The sequence below is a fragment of the Bidens hawaiensis genome, unplaced genomic scaffold (genome assembly GCF_021521415.1).
Source record: "Bidens hawaiensis isolate Kalapana, Puna unplaced genomic scaffold, B.hawaiensis_p1.1 tig00001382_1, whole genome shotgun sequence".
Classification (NCBI taxonomy): Eukaryota; Viridiplantae; Streptophyta; class Magnoliopsida; order Asterales; family Asteraceae; genus Bidens; species Bidens hawaiensis.
Genome location: NW_027491078.1, coordinates 2,357,783 through 2,378,049, shown reverse-complemented (window position 1 = coordinate 2,378,049; position 20,267 = coordinate 2,357,783). Strand labels below are relative to the sequence as shown.

Genomic DNA, 20,267 nt, shown 5'->3' with positions numbered 1-20,267 from the left:
TCATAAACATCAACTTGTGCATAGTTTTCATCCCAAAGGCAACACCACCATGGGAAGAAAGCTTGATGCACTCCTTCACCGGACATCGAAGCTTAAAACCGCCATAAACCTCGCTATCTCCCGCCTAGCGATCCTCAAGAACCACCGTCATGCTCGGTTCAACGTAGCTCATTCGGATATTATTCAACTCCTTCGCCTTAATCATCACCAACAAGCCCTCCTTCGGGTACTATCTCTTTCTCTCTCTTATCATTTAGAAAACGATGAATACCCAAATTGTGTTAAAACTGTGAAACCGAAGAAATCGCCTAAACAAAAGAAAGTTGGTCGATTTGGCCAGTTTAGAATCCAAACGGTTTGGTTAACCGTTCGGTTTTCATAGTTTGATGGTTTAAAAGTTTGCTCCGGTTTTAAACTTGGAAACGACTATTTAACGTTTATTATATAAACATCTATATATACCATTTTTGGAATATCTAGTTATTAATATGTATTAGAAACATGAACCATCTGCTTAAACAACTAGACCGCCAAAACTGAACCGTTAAGCTAGTCCAGTTGACCCAATCAACCTAGCCAGTCTGGTTTGTCATTTCCTAAAAATATAGCTATAGCGGTTCGGCCCAAAATTTTCGTCAAAACCACCCATGATACTGATTAAGCTATACGTGACAGGTTGAGCAAGTGATCAAGGACAAGAACATGTTAGTTGTGTATGATATGATACATGACTATTGCCTTTTCCTAAAACAAAGGGCCAGCATCATCGAACATGCAACGTATGCACTTATTCTCGTTTTTCACTTTCGGTCTAATTAAACTCAGCATAGGGTCTTTAGTCTTATGCTGTTTTATAAACTGTTTCCATAGTATTTGTCCGGCGGAACTGAAAGAGGCTGTAATGAGCCTGTTATACGCAGCTCCAAGATGCGGGGAGTTCCCTGAGCTTAAAGAGATCCGAACAATCTTGACAGCTCGTTTTGGAAAAGAGCTTGTTGGTAGTACTACTATCGAGTCAAGAAATTACAGTGGAGTTAATCAAAAGGTACGAAACACGAAAATAAACATATCTTGTTATAGAATTATATGACTTATAAAACATGTTTTTATGATGTTTTAGATGATACAAAAACTGTCATCAAAGGAGTTGAGTTTGGAGAACAGAACGATGATTCTTAAAGGTATTGCTAGAGAAGCCGGTATTGTTTTGCAACTAGAAGCAACGGTTTTGCTAGAAAAAGTTGAAAGCGAGCTTAATTCTGAGCTCGTGAAGTCAAATCTTGACATGAGTGACTCAAGTTCAAGGTATGATTATAAGTCGGCTAATGAGGAGATTATTGAAGAGGAAAGTGAAGGTGAAGATGAAAGATTAAAAGATAACATAAATGCGGAAGAGTTTGATGATTATTCAGATGACGGAAATAATATAAAGTCATTCGAAAAGATGGATTTTGATGGAAGCAAGTATGAGATTGAAAAAGAAGAAAGTGGGTTTCCATCTAGGACTGCATACTTCTCGTCTTATAAGCAGTTTCCGTTCAGGCATCAAACTACCGAGGCCGGGTTAGCTGGTTAGGTCGGTAAAAACTGTAGCATAGGCTTTTATAAGTGTTGTGAACTTGTCATGACTATGTAGACTGTTTTATTTCATTTTCTGGTTTAGCTATTTATTTTGATTACTATTTATGAAAGATAGGAGGGTTTCATGTATTGTAATGATTATGTACAGAGTCATATATTTTATTAACTTTCTATAAGATTAATGCATTTAGCAATAAGGTATGGGTCGATTTGGATCAGTTTTGGACTCGAACCAAACCAAAATATAGATTCTTAACCTTTTGAAAACCGTTAGGTTTTGGTTTCTTCGGTCTTGCCATCCATGCTTGAATATTTTGGGCCAAAATTCTTTTTGACCAAAAAAAATGAATTTAGGCCTAAATTTAGATCTAAATCTTTTTGTTAACTTAATTAATTTTATTATGTATTTAGGGTAAAATATTTAAGTATGCTATTTATAAATATTTGATAAACCACTTAAATTTCAAAATACAAATTGAAAATCCATAAATTCGATTCGGTTTGGTTTCTTCGATTTTAATTACATGCAAAACCGAAACCAAACTGAATGTTTGGTTTTATTGGAACATAAAACCAAACCGTCGGTTTATGCTTTGGTTCGGTTTTTCGGTTGCAGGTCGGTTTTTCCGATTTCACGCACAACCTTAGGTGGGTTGAGCGGGCTAGGTAACGACTAACAGGTCAAATGAGTATCAAGTTGACACGGGTCATTTTTAGCATTTATTGTAAATTAATGCATCGGGCCTACAAGCAACTACTTGTGTTTCAGGTTAGTTGTATCTAACTTTGAATATGAAAGCTGCTTTGTTTTACCATGATCCTAGTCAGCTCTTTCACAAACTTTATACTTATCCACATGGTTTTTTATATAAAATTGTAAACTCCATAGTTTTTTTCAAAACATCTAGGGACCATTTATATAAAATAATAACTGACAAAGGCTTTATAAGTTCTCTATAACCTCTAAAATCAACTTACATGGCATGGAAACTGCAAAGACTCATTCAATATCTAGGTCAAGATCAACAGCTTTAACTGTAATAAAACTAATTTATAGATCTGACTCACTTTATAGACGTGCCACGCGGGATGAAAGCTGCTATCCCCTAATACGCTTATTACCATGCGGCATTAAAGTAGCATATGTCTGCAAACTCACACCGATATCTTCATCATATTCAATACCAAGTTCCTCCTGCAAAAGTATATCGCATTACAGAATAATATTTGCAACAAGAAGCATTTGTAGGCCTGTAAATGAGCCGGACGTTCAGTGAACCATTTGTGAATCGTTTGGAGGAAAGTTCGTCTATGTACGTTCATTTAACAAACAACTGGTTCAAATATATTTATTACTAATATTAGTTTATAATCAATTTAAATTTCACATTTGAAAAATCTTTATTTGGATATCTTTGTTTACTTTAGAACAGTTGGATCTGATGAATTAATGATCATTGTATTTTGGACTTTAACTTGGGAATAGATTTATGAAAAAACACTAATCGGACCCCGGACAGATTACTGGTAACCTGGGGGTTGGATAGCTGTTTCCCACGAGGGGTTGGACCCTGAGAAGATGGTTCTTCTGATAACCTGCAAAACAGACACCGTGAGCTCGTCACTGAGAAGGGGGGGTTCCTCCTTGTGACCACCCTCCGGCGTGAGAATCAGACTAGATTGCTCTTTAAATATAAAAGTATATTAAGAGATTGCTAGAGCAGATATCAGGTATAATATGATGATAATGTGATAAGATATGATAAGATGAGATGGTCATACCATTTGTGGTATTTATAGCCGAAGGTAGGTTTCCAAGGAGGTATGGCCGGCTGCAACAGTGTTCATGTTCCACCAACAGTAGCCTACGCACGTGCCCTGCTGGTAGTTGGTGGGTAGGTAGCGGCTGATAGCTACCAGGCCTGCTGTATACTATTCCTTTTCCACCAACTGCCGGCTACGCACGTGGTATGACAGGAGTTGGTGAGTAGGCAGCGGCTAATAGTGATACAGTGTAGGAGCATGCTGCTCGCCATACTGTTGTCCATAAGCTGTCGTATCTTTAGTCAGATCTTTTTCCCATACCTCGTCAGGTACAGTACAGAAGATCTTCCCGTATCGTACGGACTGGCTTATTTGGGCGGGAGTATTCCCCCTCCCGCCCTTGTGCGGGATTGTTCCCGGCTTCGCTCATTCCTTCAGGTGACACTGAATGAGAGCTAAGTACCTTGTGCGTGTAGCCTTGCTGCGCGGGTGGCCTTCCCTAATGGCTTGTATCCGAGGCTGCGGGGACAGGCGGAGTCCTTCACCATTGGGAGGCATTTCCTGCGGGACCAGCTTGCGTACTGCGCGTGAGGACGTCACGTCTCTGAGCATGGTTGGTCCTGCGGATCCAGTTGGTTTCTGCGCAGACGTCCCTGTTTAAGGTGAGTCTTGCGGGTCCAACTGGGCTCTGCTGGGACCTACCTCTTCAAGTCCCCCCAGTCCAATGTTCTTCTCATGCGTGTTTAATAAAGTGAGGTGAACTTTTGGACTTAAGCAAAGGGTTTTGAAAAGGGTTTTTTAAGGTTTTCCAGGGGGATTCTTCCCGCGGAAGTCCTTGTCACTTGCAGAAATTCCCGAGTTTCCTGCTTGGTCTTTGGGTATGATGCGGGTAGGTCTGTAACCTCCTCGCAAGTCAGGAGCGTTGAGTCCCACTTGTGCGGACTCTCCATGAGGTTTTGGTAGTTTTGAACATAGTGATCAATTATGTTAAAACCACCAATTCCACCATGGAGCTTCAAACAACGTAGTTCTCGACGTTCCCGCTATGCGGGGATGTTATTTCCGTTTCCGCAAGCATTGCCCAGAAGATCCTTCTTGGTTTCAATTCCCAGCGGAGCGCTAGGTATGTGAAGGGTTTTGCCTTAACACTGTACCAGCGCTCGTCTTACGGTTACTTTACTTACAAGGTATTCCTGGCGTCAATTCCCTGCGGGTGCTAGGTATGTGAAGGGTTTTGCCTTTACACTGTACCCGCACCCGTCTTATAGTTACTTGGTTGCCGAGGAATATTTGGCTTCAATTCCCTGCGGGTGCTAGGTATGTGAAGGGTTTTGCCTTTACACTGTACCCGCGTCCGTCTTACGGTTACTTGTTCGCCAAAGTATACTTGGCTTCAATTCCCTGCGGGTGCTGGGTGCATGAAGGGTTTTGCCTTTACACTGTACCCGCATCCGTCTTACGGTTACTTGTTTGCCAAGGTTTTATTTGGCTTCAATTCCCTGCGGGTGCTAGGTATGTGAAGGGTTTTGCCTTTACACTGTACCCGCATCCGTCTTACGGTTACTTGTTTGCCAAGGTTTTATTTGGCTTCAATTCCCTGCGGGTGCTAGGTATGTAAAGGGTTTTGCCTTTACACTGTACCCGCATCCGTCTTACGGTTACTTGTTTGCCTTCGTAAGGGGTATTTTCCCGCTTACTTTTTAATATTTTTAAATTTTGAATTTTTGAAATTTGAAAGGTTGGTGGAAAGATAGGAACAGTCCAAACCTCTGAAATGTCGTGCGACGGTTTCTTCTGACAGTGTCAGGACGTGCAGGAAGTTATGGTGACGTGACATTATATGGTCATTCCAGACGCTTTTTCAGGCGCTGTGGGCGCGATTTTTCGGGCGCGTGGCCGCGAAATTACTGGCACACGTCCTTTCAACAGCTGTTTCCAGCTTGCTTTTTGCCACGTGTCATAGTTTCATTGCACCTTCGATTTCTCTCTCCTCCGCATTAAATTCACCGCATTAATTGCGATTACTATATAAAGGGGGAGAGGGTTCTTTGTAATCCACACTTTCACCCTTCTCTTCTTCTTCTTAGCGATTTCCGGCAAATACTCCCCTTTTCAGGCAAGCATTTTCCCGAAATCGTTTTCTTCTCTCTCTGCAATATGTCTTCCCATGATGCTGAAGTTGTAGCCGACGATAGGAGTACTGCTGGCGAGTGCCAGTGTGCTCTACCTGTCGATCAGTACCAGTATGTCGTCAGGAAATTCATGCTTGAGTCTCTTGAGCCTGAGTTTCCAGAACCCCACCAGACTGTGTACGATACCCCCAATGGCAAGATCGGGGTATATGCTGTATTCTTTGTCTATGGGAACCTTAGGTTCCCATTGACAAAGTTTATGTACCATGTCTTGGAGAGACACGGTGTGCACCTGACCGAGGTGCATCCTTTGGCGATTGCTAAGATCCGGCACTTCGAGTGGGTGTGCCGGATTCTGGGTATTGAGCCCTATGTGGACCGCCTGATGACCTTCTATACCTGGAGGTGCGTCCAGGGGTGGTACACCCTGACAACCCGTATTAAGGGTTTGAAGATCTGCGTGACCAAGCGCAGTCTCCGATCGTGGAAGCGGGAGTTCTTCTACATTTCTGCCCGCGCCATCCCCATTGCCATGAAGTTTAAGAAGGGACAAGCGCTTCCGAGCCTTCACGCTTCCAGCTACCAGGAGGCGGAATGGTTCGCGAAGATATCCCGGGTCCAATCTCCGGTTTACCGCTTTGCGGAGTCCGGGATGGTGATGCTGGGGATGAGCCGGGTATGGAAGGATGCGTCCCGGTTTCCCATCCTTCTCGAATACGGTTTGAACTCTATTCCTTATGGTATGTCTTGTCTTTCTTGCTGATTTGAGTTTGTCTTCTAACTGTTTCTTTTCTTTCAGAGGGGAACGATTTGGAGTCGCTCCTGTACCCGCGGGAAGCTGACGGTCCCGTTCGGGTGGGCACTCGTGCTCTAGACGAGAACGAGTTGCCCATCCTGGAGCAAACGGCGGATCGGTTTGTGGAGGTCTATCCGCTGGGCCACGAGATCCTGAGCCAACGGCGGCCAGGTAAGGCGATCTTTATCCTCAACCCCTCAATGCTGTACCCGCTGCTGGAGTTCCTGACATCCTGTCTTCTTCTGAGGAATCCGCAGATGGTCCTCCGCTGGTGCGGAAGAGGAAGGCTGCCGGCGGGAAAGGGAAGGAGAAGGTGGCCTCCACAGCTGATCCGGTGCTCCTATCTGACACCGAGTCAGATAGTGAAGAGGTGGCGGGGAACCCCGGTGGTGAGAAGACCACTGTTCCGGAGGCTACGACTGTTACCTCCGGAGAACCATTGACGACGACGGTGACCGGCATCAAGAGACCGGCTCCATCGGGTTCATCCCCGCCCGTCCGTACGTTCAGGCTCAAGAAAACCCGTAAGTACAAACATCCTTGTTTTTGTAGATTTATCATACTTCATAAATTTATTGTTTAACACTTATCTTCTTGTGCAGGCGTGGATGTTGACGCATTCCAGGGTGGAGCGCAGAGGAGTACCTCTCCGCCGATGACGGTAGGCTTGGTCAGCCTTCCTGAGGCGTCGACCCAGGCGCCTGCGCCTGCTCCCACTGGTTCAGTTGCTCACTCTGAGCCGACTGTTCCAGCTGAGTTGTCGTCACCGCCGGCCGTGAGTGCAATTTTTACCACATCCTTCACCGAGCCGGCGGTTACTATTGCTGCGGATTCTGCGGCAGCGACTGCGGCGGCTGCCACCGTGCCCCCGCCACCGGCACCGACGGCCGGCCCACCAGGTACGCATGGGAGTACTCGCCAATCTTTGCCACCTTCCCATCTGCCTGACCTTTTGGATGAGTTTCCTTTGGGTTCAGGTGATGGGTTCGGCGGCTATCGGCCTGTTATAGACCCTACAGGTGCGTAGGGTTCCCTTGGCCCTTTTTCACTTATTTTTTTTATTTTTTTTTTTTTATCATCTTTTCTTAACTGCTTTTTTGTTTTTTGCAGTGTCGGATTCCAATGAAGTGTATGTTCCGCGATGGAACATACGCCGAGAAACAACCCTTCGTACCCCTGTGGAGTGCGTGGAATGGGCTCGCCACGCTGCTCCCCATGGTGCGTTGGGGGAAGCCATGGCTAGCTACCAGGAGGGTAGGCTAACCAATGAGCTTCGGGTTCTCCAGGCCCGGATGCAGCCGCGCGTCGAGCTGCTTTGTCGTGAAAACGACAAGTTAAAAGCAGCTCGCGCCAAGGAAGTATCTCAAGCGCGGGCTCTTCGGGAGGAGAACCAAAAGTTGGCCGCAGCTGCTGCGGAGAAGGAGAAGGCCTTCAAGGCTCTCGAGGTTGAGGTTCAAGCGCGACTCGAGGCCCGCTCCAAGGCTGCCCAAGCTGTTAACGAACAGCTTCGGCTGGCTAAGGAGACTGCGAGGAACGCAACCGAGAGGGCCACCAAGGCTGAAGCCGTTGCTGAGCCTTTACGCGTGGAGAACGAGGAGCTCAAGGCCAAATTAGAGGCTCTCCAACGTGCTCATGATGCCTTGGCGATGGAAGATGCCAAGAAGCTCCAAGAGATCCTGGACCAGAGGGGCGTGCTTGATCACACCTAGCGGAAGCTTAAGGGCGTTGAAGAGGCTGCTGCAAAGGAAGTGCTACTTGCCAACCTTAACAAAAGCGAAGCCGAACGCGCCCGCACCCAAGCTCAAGCCGCCCTCCAAGAAGCTCTGGTTGCCAAGGAATGGCTTCTTCGAGAAGCGTTGCCTCAGGTATGTTTAGCTTTACGTCTTCACGCTTTCCCTTGTACATAGAAAAGGTGTTTGACACTTGTATATTTTCTTTTGTAGGTTGTGCATCGGGTTTTCTCAGAGACATCCTACGACGATGCTATGAGCGCAGCCCTCAACGCTTCTCACGAGGATGGGGAACGGGCCGGCTTCCTGCTTGGTCTAGGGTTCGTTGAGAAAGGCTTCCCGCCTTCCAACTTCCCTTTGTACAATGTTGATACTGAAGCCATATATGACCAAGCAGTAAATCAATACGCCGCCTTCCCGCATCCAGTGGTGGAGAAGGTGAACCAAGTAGCTGCTGCTGATGATGGGTTAGCTATCCTAAAAGCCTTCCTCGAACCGCCCCGTTCTTCTGATGGAGCGGGTCCAAGTGGAAGCGGCCCTGAAGCTTGATCCTGAAGATCCCTTCCCGTTGCTAGGATAGTCTTGTACAGATGTATTTATTTTCTTTTCGTAGGCGGGTAGTTACCCGGCCATTCTTGTAATAATCCGTTTGTGAAATATAAATCTTTTTGCGTATAAGATTGTTATTTCCTTCTTTGGGTTTCTTGCTTTATAAACTTATGACTTGCATACTTAGTTTAAATTAGCAATTTTCCAAGTGTAGAATAAGTTAACCTGTTGAACGTGGTTGATAATGGGTTAAAGTTTTGCTTCCTCTTTCATGATTGTGCGGGTAGAACCGTCACTTGCACTTAGTAGGATGGCTAAACTTTAACCTTCATCTGACCTGCGTGTAGGTTTTCCTCATCTTTTGAGGATAAGTGAACCTTTGAACGTGGTTGATAATAGGTGTGAAGTTTTGCTTCCTCTTTCGTGATTGTGCGGGTAGAACCGTCACTTGCACTTAGTAGGATGGCAAAACTTTACCCATATCTGACCTGCGTGTAGGTTTTCCTCATCCTTTGAGGATAAGTTAACCTTTGAACGTGGTTGATAATAGGTGTGAGGTTTTGCTTCCTCTTTCGTGATTGTGCGGGTAGAACCGTCACTTGCACTTAGTAGGATGGCAAAACTTTTACCCATATCTGACCTGCGTGTAGGTTTTCCTCATCCTTTTAAGAATTTTGTTTTGAACCGTTCGACGCGCGGTTGTCAATAGGTAGTGTTCAGTTTCCTTTCATGATTCATGCGGATAGACCGGCACTTTCATTTAATGGTATAATTGAACTCTTCCCCTTCAACTGACCTGCGTGAAGGTTTGTCACGTTATTGGGTTTGTGCGGGTAGGACCGCCTTCCCACGCAACGACTTCACGTAATGTGAATGCCGTCACCAGTGTTGCATAGTCTAACCGTTCGACGCTCGGTTGTTGATAGGTTATTGTTCAGTTTCCTCATTATGATTCGTGCGGATAGACCGGCACTTTCATTTTTGGGTGCTGAACTTTTCCTCTTCAACTGACCTGCGTGAAGGTTGTCACGTTATTGGGTTTGTGCGGGTAGGACCGCCTTCCCACGCAACGACTTCACGTAATGTGAATGCCGTTACCAGTGTTCAGAAAAGTATAAATGTAAAATCATCAGCTTCGATGTTCTAAAGAGAATCATTTCCATTAGAAGTGGCTCTTGGCCTTTTCTTTACAAATTGGAATTGATTTACATGCAAACTGTGTAAATGAGCTCCCTTCCATGTTGTTGGGATGGGAGCGCCATCGAGCCGATACGCACCTGGTTCGGGATCTCGTTCTTTACGCAGCATGTAGTCTCGATATTGAAGCTGGAATTTTTATTCGTGTTTTCCCCAGCTGGGGTTCTACACGCACCCGTTGGATCTGATGAATTAATGATCATTGTATTTTGGACTTTAACTTGGGAATAGATTTACTTTTGGTAGGCGTTTGTTTATGTTCGTGAACCGTTCCTTTAGATTATTAATAAACAAACACAGAACACGAACATGTTCATTTTCTTAACGAACGAGCATGGACAAGAAGATCCGGTCGTTAGTGAGAGTGTTCGTTCTTTTGTTCGGTTCGCTTACAGGCCTAACATTTGCAATGATAAAAAATATATTAATAAAGGAAACCTTAAATTCATTTGGATTTTTGGGTGAGTTTTCAGTAATAGTATCCCAAACATCTTTAAACATCCTCTTCCTCTTTCTCCAATTACTGATTGAATCAGAAAATGTTTTCTCAACAATCTTTCGTTCTTCGGGGCTTACCAAAGTTACCCCTTCACGTAATTTAGTCAATCTCTCTTCCAATTCTTTGACCTGATACAGTTATAAATAAATAGACAAAAAAGAGTACATCAAGATAAAATAAAAGGGCAGATTAGTCATTTAAACAACCTGCTTTCTTCGCATAACATCATTAGATCGAATCTCATCCATTGTTAGGTTTGACTGCAGAGACTTAATCTCTGCAACAATAAATATTATCATTAACATATGACAAATAACAATTCATGTATGAATTTGAATGATAATAACTAATAACATCATAAAATAAACAATTTTATAAAGAGTACCTCCCTCAAGTTGACTGTTTGACTTTTTTTGTTCATCCAACATTTCTTGTAATTTGGCATTTTCTTCCTTCATTTGATTAAGCTCTTCGGTGTTTGGAATCTGGAATTGATCTTGTCTAGCAAGATATATCTTCTGTTTACCATATTCTTTGAATGTTATTTTGCCACTCTCAGCAAGACTATCTAGAGCCTTTTGTACAGCAGTCTTTTTCAAATTAAATTTTTGCAAGAAATCAGCAACCACTTGAGAATTCAGAGGTCTGTTTTGCTGTATAATGCAACACCAGCAAAAAAAGAGATCAAAAACAGAATGATAAGTCAAGAACAAACAAACGAATTTGATAAACTACCAAATATTATTGATCAAGAAAACTCAACTCAAGTTTTTGTGCAGTACTTAAAGTTTTTGTACACTCAACTCAAGTGTAAACCGAGCATGAGATCAAGCTTGGTTCGATAAACTACCAAATACTAGGGGTGTAAACCAATCATAGCTAGGCTAAAGTCCTTATTAGTACAAGCCCGACTTGATCTATATCTATTCATGAATTTGAAATAAACTTGACTACTGATACACTTTTAATTAGTAATCCCAAAACTACCCCTAATCCACCTGCTTGGGAATTAGTGATTGGGAAGGGAATTAGCAGGCAGCTAACAATAAACATCGTTCTTCAATATAGATGTTAAATGTATACGATCAATAGAAATTATTAAAGTAAATATATACAACTTACCACACAATATAAAAGTAATCTGAGGCTATTAAAATTTAAATACTAAAACCATGTTATGCAGGTCATATGTTGTATAACAGTTGAAACTCTCAGCAGGATTTCACAATTAACAGATTGCAGTTATACGAAAACAGATAAAACAAAAAAATGACCGTGTCCTGAATTAATATCATCTAATTCAAACTTGAGAAACACTGTCATGTCATGTACAGGGATGAAAACAAGCCGAGCCCGAGCCTCAAATAAACCTGTTAGTTATCAAGCCTGAGCTTGATCTTTGTATGGGAAGCTCGTAACAAGCCCTTGTGTATATTTAAGTTTTACCTCTTTTGCACTTCTATGCATTAACTTCACATTGCATATTCGAGCTCAAGCCGAGCTCTGGCTCCCTTAAGGCTTCTCTCAAAACACACAAAAACTAATTAAAAACGTATATAAACAGAAACTAATTAATAAATAATAAACAAGCCCGAACTCGAGCTTTAGAAAAAAGAGCTAGAAACAAACCAAGCTCGAGCTTATGCTCAGTTTACACCCCTAGTAAGTTACAAAACTGTTAATGTGCATTGTTTAAAGTTAAACAGACCAGTTGAATTCTGGAAATAATTATCACAAATTCGCAATGCGTCCGCCTCAAATTGAAGATCTAACGGAAACGATACGAAAACCTAAACATGTTATTGTGAGATCCTACTTCACTAAACCAATTTACGGTAAATTAAACATATAAAAGCTTCATTACAGTGTTTATAAGCTATAACAATTAACAAGCTCTCGATTAACAGATTCACGCTACAGGAAATGAGATAAAAGTATAAAATATTAAATTATTATTATTATTATACCTCGTTGACGAAGTTGAGGACGATTCCTGCAAATTACACAACGGCGAAGAGATTACAGACTTATTATGAATGAAATGAGTTGGAATTGAAAGAGATGAGATGAAATTAACCTTCGGAGCTATCGGATTTGGGAGCCATTGTTAGGGTTTTGACTGACTAGCGCGGGAAAACTTTCTTTTAATCGGAAAGTGATACGGATGGATGGATGGGTGGGTGGGATCCGAATCAAGAAAACTGTTTTCTTAATACGACGCGTATTGTGAAATTCGTTAGTCGGACGGTTGGGTGGGAAATAGCGAGATTAATCACATCAGTCTTTAATATATAATTTTCAATTTTAGAGCATGTTACACATATAGAGGTGCATAAATTGGTATTCTTAGGAACCGAGACCGGTTAAGAACCAGTTCTGGGTATGGTCAACATAAGTCAAAACCGGGTTCGGGTAGGAACCGGTTCCGGGTATAGTCGGGTATTTGGCCGGTTCAATTATAGTTCCGGGTACAGTTCTGGGGTAAACCCAAAGCCCGGTCCATACCCACAGGTAGGGTCGGGTCCGTAACCGGTTTTTTTGTGCACCTTTATACACATGCACATTTTTATATGTAATTTTCAGTTATATATATACACATATATACATTTTGGTTGAAATCTCATTGGAAACCACTGAATTTGGCTAGAAGTTGGAAACCACCGATTTTGACCGGAACCTTGCCAGAATATGCGGACTAAGTCCAGTTAATCGCGATTTTGGCCGGATTTGACCATTGAATGATTAATTAGCTTACTAGCAAAAAATTAATCAGTAGGGTGGGGACTAGCGATTAATCGGTGTTTAATCAACGTCTAGTTGAGATTTTTGCAACACTTATCATTATACAATTACAAAGTTCCTCAAAAGTATATATATTCTTATGTCAAAACAAGGTCGAATTGTATGTTACAAGGTAGATAGAGAAAATTTGATTTTGATTATATGAAGGTGGACTGGGTTTTAGTAATCTCAACAATGATGATAATAATATATATAGACAATTTAATCAATTGCATTTTTAACAGTCAGTTTCGTTATTAAATGCATGCCCCGTTGTATACTAATAAGAGATTTAACATAATTTATTTTTTATTTCCATTCAAACTTGCTAACAAGGAAGGTACATGTCTCATTTTGCTCATAATCATTTATTTGTGTGAGATAGAGTGGAAATAAAGTGTAAATCTATGAGTATTATGCGACTCTGATTGTCTGTTGACAACAGACTTAAAGGTTCAAAGTGTCATTGATTAAACTATGAGTATGTATTATTATATCTTCCTAATTTCCATCAAGCTTGTTTAAAAACTATAAACTATGAGTCAAGTTTTCATTTTACACTTGTATACATTTAAGTCTTATAAGATGATACATTTAAATAAAGTACATTTTTTAAAAATTATTACAATTATAATGTTTCAATGGGCGTAAAGAAAACAAATTGATATTTACTTACGTGAAATGTTTATTTTAGAACTTGAGTGGCGTTATATTGTTGATATAACATTTTTTAAGACTCGAGGTGATGCATATACCATGAAACTTAATATCATATTGTTTTAGTTAAGTTGACAAAACAATTTTAGTAATTCATATTATTAGAGTTAAAAAAACCAAGTCTGAGTATCTTTGTGCTAGCATACCTGTGGAGGTGCACAAATCAGAGTTTTTCAAATATCCGAATCCGGGTATGGAACCGGGTTCGGGTACGACTGGGTATTGGAAAATCGGGTATTGATAATACCCGGGTCGGGTTCGGGTCCGGATATTGGCTCTAAAAACCATACCCTATGTATCGGGTTCGAATCGGATATAGAACCGAGTATTCTAAAACCGGGTATTAGAATATCCTATTTTCGAGTATTAAAAACCCTATTTTTGGGTTTTTTCGGGTTTTTGCCAGACATTTTTCGGGTATAGATTGGATATTTTTTAAAGGGTTGTACTGTTTAGGGGTATTTTTCGGGTAATTACGGGAATAGATCGGGCATTTGAAAACCCCCGTTTTCGGGTATTGGAAAAACTCGGTTCCGGTTTTCGGGTGTTACCGGTACATATCGGGTCCGGTTCGGGTACGGGTTTTGGTATTGAAAATGCATACCCTATCCGTACCCAACGGGTAGGGTCGGACACGGGTTCGGGTATTAAAAACCCGGGTATAAAAAAATTGGTTGGTTTTTTTTTTTTTCGATTACGGTTCCGGGTTCGGGCTTTTTTTTCACCTCTGTATCCATGGAGTCATAAGATAAACACTTATTTTGATGAGGAAACAATAAATCATAAACAAAATTTTGGGGTTTTGAATCACTTTTGCAAATCAAACTACATTTAACAAATAAAAAAGCACCAAACAATTGAAACTTATGTTGATGATTACAACATATTTAGGAAGTCAAATTACCACCACTTTGTTGCCAAAGGTTAATGATGTCAGTGGCTTGATTAAGGAGGATGATCATCTTTTTTTGAGAGATCCAAGGCTTGCTTTCCAAAGTGGTTTTGAGTTCTTCCCAAGCATCTTTCCTAGGCCAAAAGAAGTAAGGACTCAATGGGATGCTTCCATGTCCTGGTATCTCTTGGTCAAGCCCAAGCCCTATGTTCTTTTCCATCCATATGAACTTCAATACTACTCTTGGCTTTTGCACCTTGTTCCCCTAATATTGTCACAATTTAACCATCATCAATTTAGGCGTTATATAACTGGTTTTTTACTCGTACCGGATTGGGCTAAAAAATGGTTACACTGGGTGATTCAACTGGTTGAATAGTTTACCTTATACTTTCCTATAAATGCAACTTCAACTCAAAAAATAACCTAAAAGTAAATGATTCCATAACAAAAAATAATCCAAAAATTAATCCATATTAAAAAAATAATTCAAAAGCACTCAATTTAAAAAAAAATATTCCTAAAGTTTACACGTTTGATGTTAATTGTTGGGTTAAAAGTAATTTTGATAAAAATATGGGCCGCAAATATCAAAAATTTCTCGGACTTAAAACCGGTTTGCAGGTAGAAACCGGTATTTTAGAAAAACCGCCGGCACGATGTTCTAGAAAACCAGCCAAAAATACCGGGCTCAAAATACCGGCTTGCTGTGCGAAATCCGGTTTAGCTGGTTCAACCGGCTGGTTTGAACCGGTTTTAAAACACTGGTATTATGTCGTGTTTGTAAGTTGACGAGACGAACCCAACATGAATACGGACATTTGACATGGATCCGAATATGAACATAATAGTGTCAGACATGTGAAACCGAAAACATGTGAAACCGAACATGAAATGTGTATTTACATGGTGAAACAAACGTGATGTGTTTAACCGGAAGTTTTATTTTAGTTCCTTTTTATTCATATAAATACTCTAAAAGTTGATATTTACAACAAAAAGTATAAATTTGTATAAATTAATTACAATTGAACTATAAAAAATTTGATCCTCATTTCTCTTTTATCTTTTAAATTGTTAGACACTTTAAGGGTTAAATGGATTATGGATAAAACCCTGAACCCATTAGGCTGACCTGAATATGATCCGTTTAGCTTATGGGTGTAAACGAGTCAAGCCGAGCCCGAGCTCGACTCGTTTCAAGTTCTTTTTCTATAGCGTGGCTTGTGAGTTGTTTTCTCAAGCTCAGACTCGGCTTGTTTATTATTTAATAATTAATTTAAATACATTTTTATTATTCATATATATTTTGAGAAAAACCTTAAACGAGCCAAAGCTCATCTCGAGCTGTAGTGGAGTGTTTAACTTAATAGACAGAAGTCCAAAAGAGGAAAAACTTGAAAATACACAAGGCTCGAGGAGCCTAAGAAGCTTGCCATACAAAGCTTGAGCTTGGGCTCGATAACTAAACCATCTTTATTTCGACTCGGGCTCGAAAAGGCTCCGCTCGTTTCGAGCTTTTTATCGATCTGAGCTTAAGTAGCTCGCGCATTTGCACCCTACTTTAGCTAAATACGTCCCGGTTAGAGTTTGTGCTGAAACAGACCCGAACCCGATTAAACTAAACCCGAACCCACAAATTTCATGTTTGGTTCGTAACTTCGAATTAAGTCAGAAATCCACACCCCTAAATGTCTAAATTCATCAATATAATAATTTTATAATACATAATAATTCCTTCATGCAAAGAATATAGTGTCTGTCTTAGGGGTGCAAACGAGTCGAGCTGCTCGCGAGTTACTCGAAATCGGCCCGTCAAAAAGCTCGATCGAGCATTCGAGCCGAGCTTAATCGAGCTTGAGCCCGAACTCGAGCCTAAAAGTAAGCTTGTTTAATAAACGAGCCCGAGCTTCGCTTAACGAGTTCGAGCCGCCTCGCAAGCCTAAAAGAGCATGCCATTTTTATAATTTTGTTAAATATATATTTGATATTTATTAATTAATATATATAATGTTACGAAAAAACAAATAAAAATAACTAAATAATATATATTATTTTATACATAAAATATTATAATAGAAAAAGTGTATAAAAATAATTATAATTATTTAAGAAATAATTGATAAATAGTAAATTAGCCGAGCTCAAGCTCGAAAATCTATTTACGAAGCCGAGCTAAGCTATGTGTAATTTAAATGAGCCGAGCTCGCCCTAGACTCTTTATCTATAATACGCTTGTGTGTGTGTGGAGAGAGAAAGATAGTGTACCTCATCTTCTTCTTGATCAGGGACAGGTGGCAAAGCAGTGTCTTCAACAATGGCTTCTTCAACAGCAGCAGAAGAAACAGAGAGTTTGTGAAACCTTTGAGCTTGTGTGATGGGCTTGTTGCACAAGGACAGAGAGTGATGTTGAGTCTTGAACAAACAAGGGGTTTTCAAGAATCCAACAACGTTGGGATTTTGACAAGACAAAGGTTTGATTCCTTGGTGAATAGACATAGACAACATCTTGTGCTTTTTGATGAAGTTTGTAAAAAGGACGTGTGATTGTGAGGTCAGGGCATTTGACAGAGTTTGGATAAGGAGTGATGGATGAGATCATACTTAGTGGCCATACAACAAGATGGCTTTCAACATGGGCTTTGGGCCAGTGAGACTAGTGCTAAACTAAAGGCCCACTCTTACTTATGGTTCATAGTACGGCCCACAATTCATTTCGGCACGAGTTGAGCTAAGCCGAGCCAGGATTATTGTTCCAAAATGTGTTGTTCCGGACACGCAAACCGGCCTACACCAGACCATCCCAGGCCCATCACGTGAGAGGTAAATTAGCCTCAGCGGCAAGACGATTGGCGATTATGATCGGTTTCGAAACCACGACTCTAGGTTATTGTTCCAAGTCTTACACCCCCTTAACCAACTGAGCTACACGGCGGTGATTGAGCCAAGATTATAGGCGTACAAAACCGGTTTTTTTTACAAACCTAACCGGTTTAAGTATAGAAGCAGCCAAATTGATCCAGACCAATTCGGGTCAGTTTTAAACCAGCTTAAGACAGAAAAAATTGGTTTTAAGACCGGTTTGATTGAAAAATACCCAAACTACTATACGAACCGGCGATTTGGTTCGGTTTGAGAACCGGTTTGGTGAAAACTGATTTGGGAAAGGAACCGGTTCGGTTCCGTTTTTGGTTAACCGTTTCTTAACCGGTTTTTTTGTACACCTTTGGTGAGGATCTACTCGTGTTTGGGTTGATTTGTAAACAAGCCAAGCTGAGCCGGCTTGGTTTGTAAATCAACTAATTTTGAGTGATTCTTTTGAGCTTTTTTTATGTCATTGGTTATTTAAACATCTCTAAAGTTGGGATTTGCAAGTGAAACAACAATTTGTATGACTTGCATGTTAGAAACGTATATACATTAATATGTGTATAAATAATATAAAAGTAAAAGAATTATCATTTTAAAAAATATAATGAGCTACTTTGAGCTTAGTATTTCTGCTTGCTAACTTCAGCTTAAGTCCAACTTGGTTCAGCTTGACTCTAATTGCCTCATTTACAATCCTGGTGGGACCCCTTGAGCAGCATAAGAAAGTCGAAATGGCCAATGTGAAAAGTCGAATATGTTTTGATTATGAATATGATATGTCCCAGAAGTAATAATGTTTGATCGTATCTAAAATTCCAGTTTATAATATACGAATTACGATATGCAATAACATTTTAGCCAAGTAAACATGCTTTTTTGATTTATACAATATTTAAATACTTTATAACATAGTAATTTATTAATACACGTAGTGCATTTTAGGGGTTTAAGAATATAACTGCACTTATTTAAAGCATAAGTTATAAGTTATAAAATTGTAACTTATATCTTATACACTTACAAAATCTAATTTTTCCAAACATCTTATAACTTATAACTCATAAGATATAAGCTATAAGGAGCTAAAATAGAAATCTCAAACATCCTCATAATCTAATTATAAAAGTTATAATAAGAAATACATATGACCTAGGTTTGATATGAGCAATAGGGATTGGTAAAGAAAAGACTTGGTGCTTCATGTGACATATGCTCGATTTCTGTCTCTGATATTTAGTTTCAATGGAATACTAGGCGAGTTATTACGCTCACTAGTTAGATTCTTAAATTGGAAGACTAGGCGACTAGTTATATTCTTAAATTGAATGAGTTTTATCTCACCGTACTATTATATATTTGGATTAAAAATAAGAAAAATTACCAAAATGTCCCATTTTAAAAAAGAGATTCCAAAATACCCCTCCAAAATTCAGATTCCTTATTTGTCTCCTTACTAACTTGCCGTCGCCTCCGCGTTAGGAGTTCGAGACGACATGTTTATTAACTCGCCGTCTCCCTGCAATGTTAGCTCAAAACTCGTCGTCTAATCGTCATGTTAGCTTAAATTCGTTGTCTCCCCGTCATGTTAGCTCAAAACTCATCGTCTCGCCACCATGTTAGTTAAAAAAAAATTATACATTATCTTTACTAAAAACATGGATCCTAAGCTAATTTAAAAAATATTTAAATATTATTAATTTTATTGGTTTTTAAATTCCTGTATATAGGATTTTGGATAATAAAACGACTTAGAAAACTAATGCATACCATCAAAATCATTTTATTGTTTAAACTAACATAGCAGAGAGATGACGAGTTTTGAGCCTACGTTATGGTAAGTTAACATGACAGAAAGATAGCCGCTTCTTCGAATCGCTCACCGCCGGTAAAGCTTCATCCATTTTCTCCGTCATCTTTCGAATCCTTACACTTTAATCCTTCAAATTTCGATCCTAATTACACAAATTGATAACGCCTAGTTAACCCTAGCTTCCATGTTCTACAGTTATCGATTATCCGATTTTGTAATTTTACACGGCTAATTATTAGGGTTAATTCGCCTCTAGTTTTGTTATTTTAGGTTATTTCCGGATCTCGCATTTGCTAGGGTTCATATGTTTCAACTGTTGATGCTGTTATCGATTTCATTTGTACCGGAAAGTCCACAAGTTAGATATTAAGTTTGTTGATTTTCTCGTATTAGTGTTAAGTTTAGGTTTAAAGAGTGTGTAAATTAAGTTACTGATATTAATTGTTGATACTGTCATCGAAATTGTAGGTAAAGTGATAACAGTTAGTTAACCCTAGGTTTCGTGTTCAAGAAGTATTGGCTTTGCGATTTGACGATTTTGTGATTTTATACGGTCGATTGTTAGGTTAGGGTTAATTCGCCTCTAGATTCATAATTTTAGGTTATATTTGGATCTTGCGGTTGTTAGGGTTTGTTAATCTGTTTGAAGTGTTGTGTATTAATTTACTGAGGTTAACTGCTGGTACGGTCGGTTTCATTTGTTCGCTAATTTTCTTGTATTAGTGTTAGGTTTAGGTTTAAAGAATGTGTAAATTAAATTACTGATATTAATTGTTGATACTGTCATTGATATCGATCCTGCTGAAAAGTTTGTGAAATTGGAAATTGATTGCTTCAGTTTTCTCAAATTATTGTTAGGTTTAGGATTAGTTTTTAAATAAGGTGTAGAATAATTAATTGGTCTTATCTGTTGATATTGTCATCGGTTTCATTTCTTATGAACTTTCC

The 20,267-nt window shown here is 40.0% G+C and overlaps 3 protein-coding genes across 3 annotated transcripts; 1 reads left to right on the top strand and 2 right to left on the bottom strand.

Annotated features, from left to right (window-relative positions):
- On the top strand, nt 1-1,633 carry LOC143573443 (uncharacterized). The gene is made up of 4 exons (XM_077058325.1): nt 1-226; nt 676-779; nt 871-1,045; nt 1,121-1,633. Exons 1-4 carry the CDS (start codon nt 50-52, stop codon nt 1,574-1,576), a joined length of 912 nt encoding a protein of 303 aa, XP_076914440.1. The 5' UTR covers nt 1-49; the 3' UTR covers nt 1,577-1,633.
- A 1,013-nt stretch (nt 1,634-2,646) lies between these two features.
- On the bottom strand, nt 2,647-12,386 carry LOC143573435 (homologous-pairing protein 2 homolog). Its single transcript, XM_077058317.1, has 6 exons — nt 12,326-12,386; nt 12,216-12,241; nt 10,634-10,901; nt 10,455-10,525; nt 10,188-10,376; nt 2,647-2,776 (listed from the first exon to the last, which is right to left on the bottom strand). Exons 1-6 carry the CDS (start codon nt 12,351-12,353, stop codon nt 2,681-2,683), a joined length of 678 nt encoding a protein of 225 aa, XP_076914432.1. The 5' UTR covers nt 12,354-12,386; the 3' UTR covers nt 2,647-2,680.
- A 2,177-nt stretch (nt 12,387-14,563) lies between these two features.
- LOC143573426 (small ribosomal subunit protein cS23z-like) lies at nt 14,564-17,216 on the bottom strand. The gene is made up of 2 exons (XM_077058312.1): nt 16,907-17,216; nt 14,564-14,903 (listed from the first exon to the last, which is right to left on the bottom strand). Exons 1-2 carry the CDS (start codon nt 17,144-17,146, stop codon nt 14,634-14,636), a joined length of 510 nt encoding a protein of 169 aa, XP_076914427.1. The 5' UTR covers nt 17,147-17,216; the 3' UTR covers nt 14,564-14,633.
- Nucleotides 17,217-20,267: the final 3,051 nt, after the last annotated feature.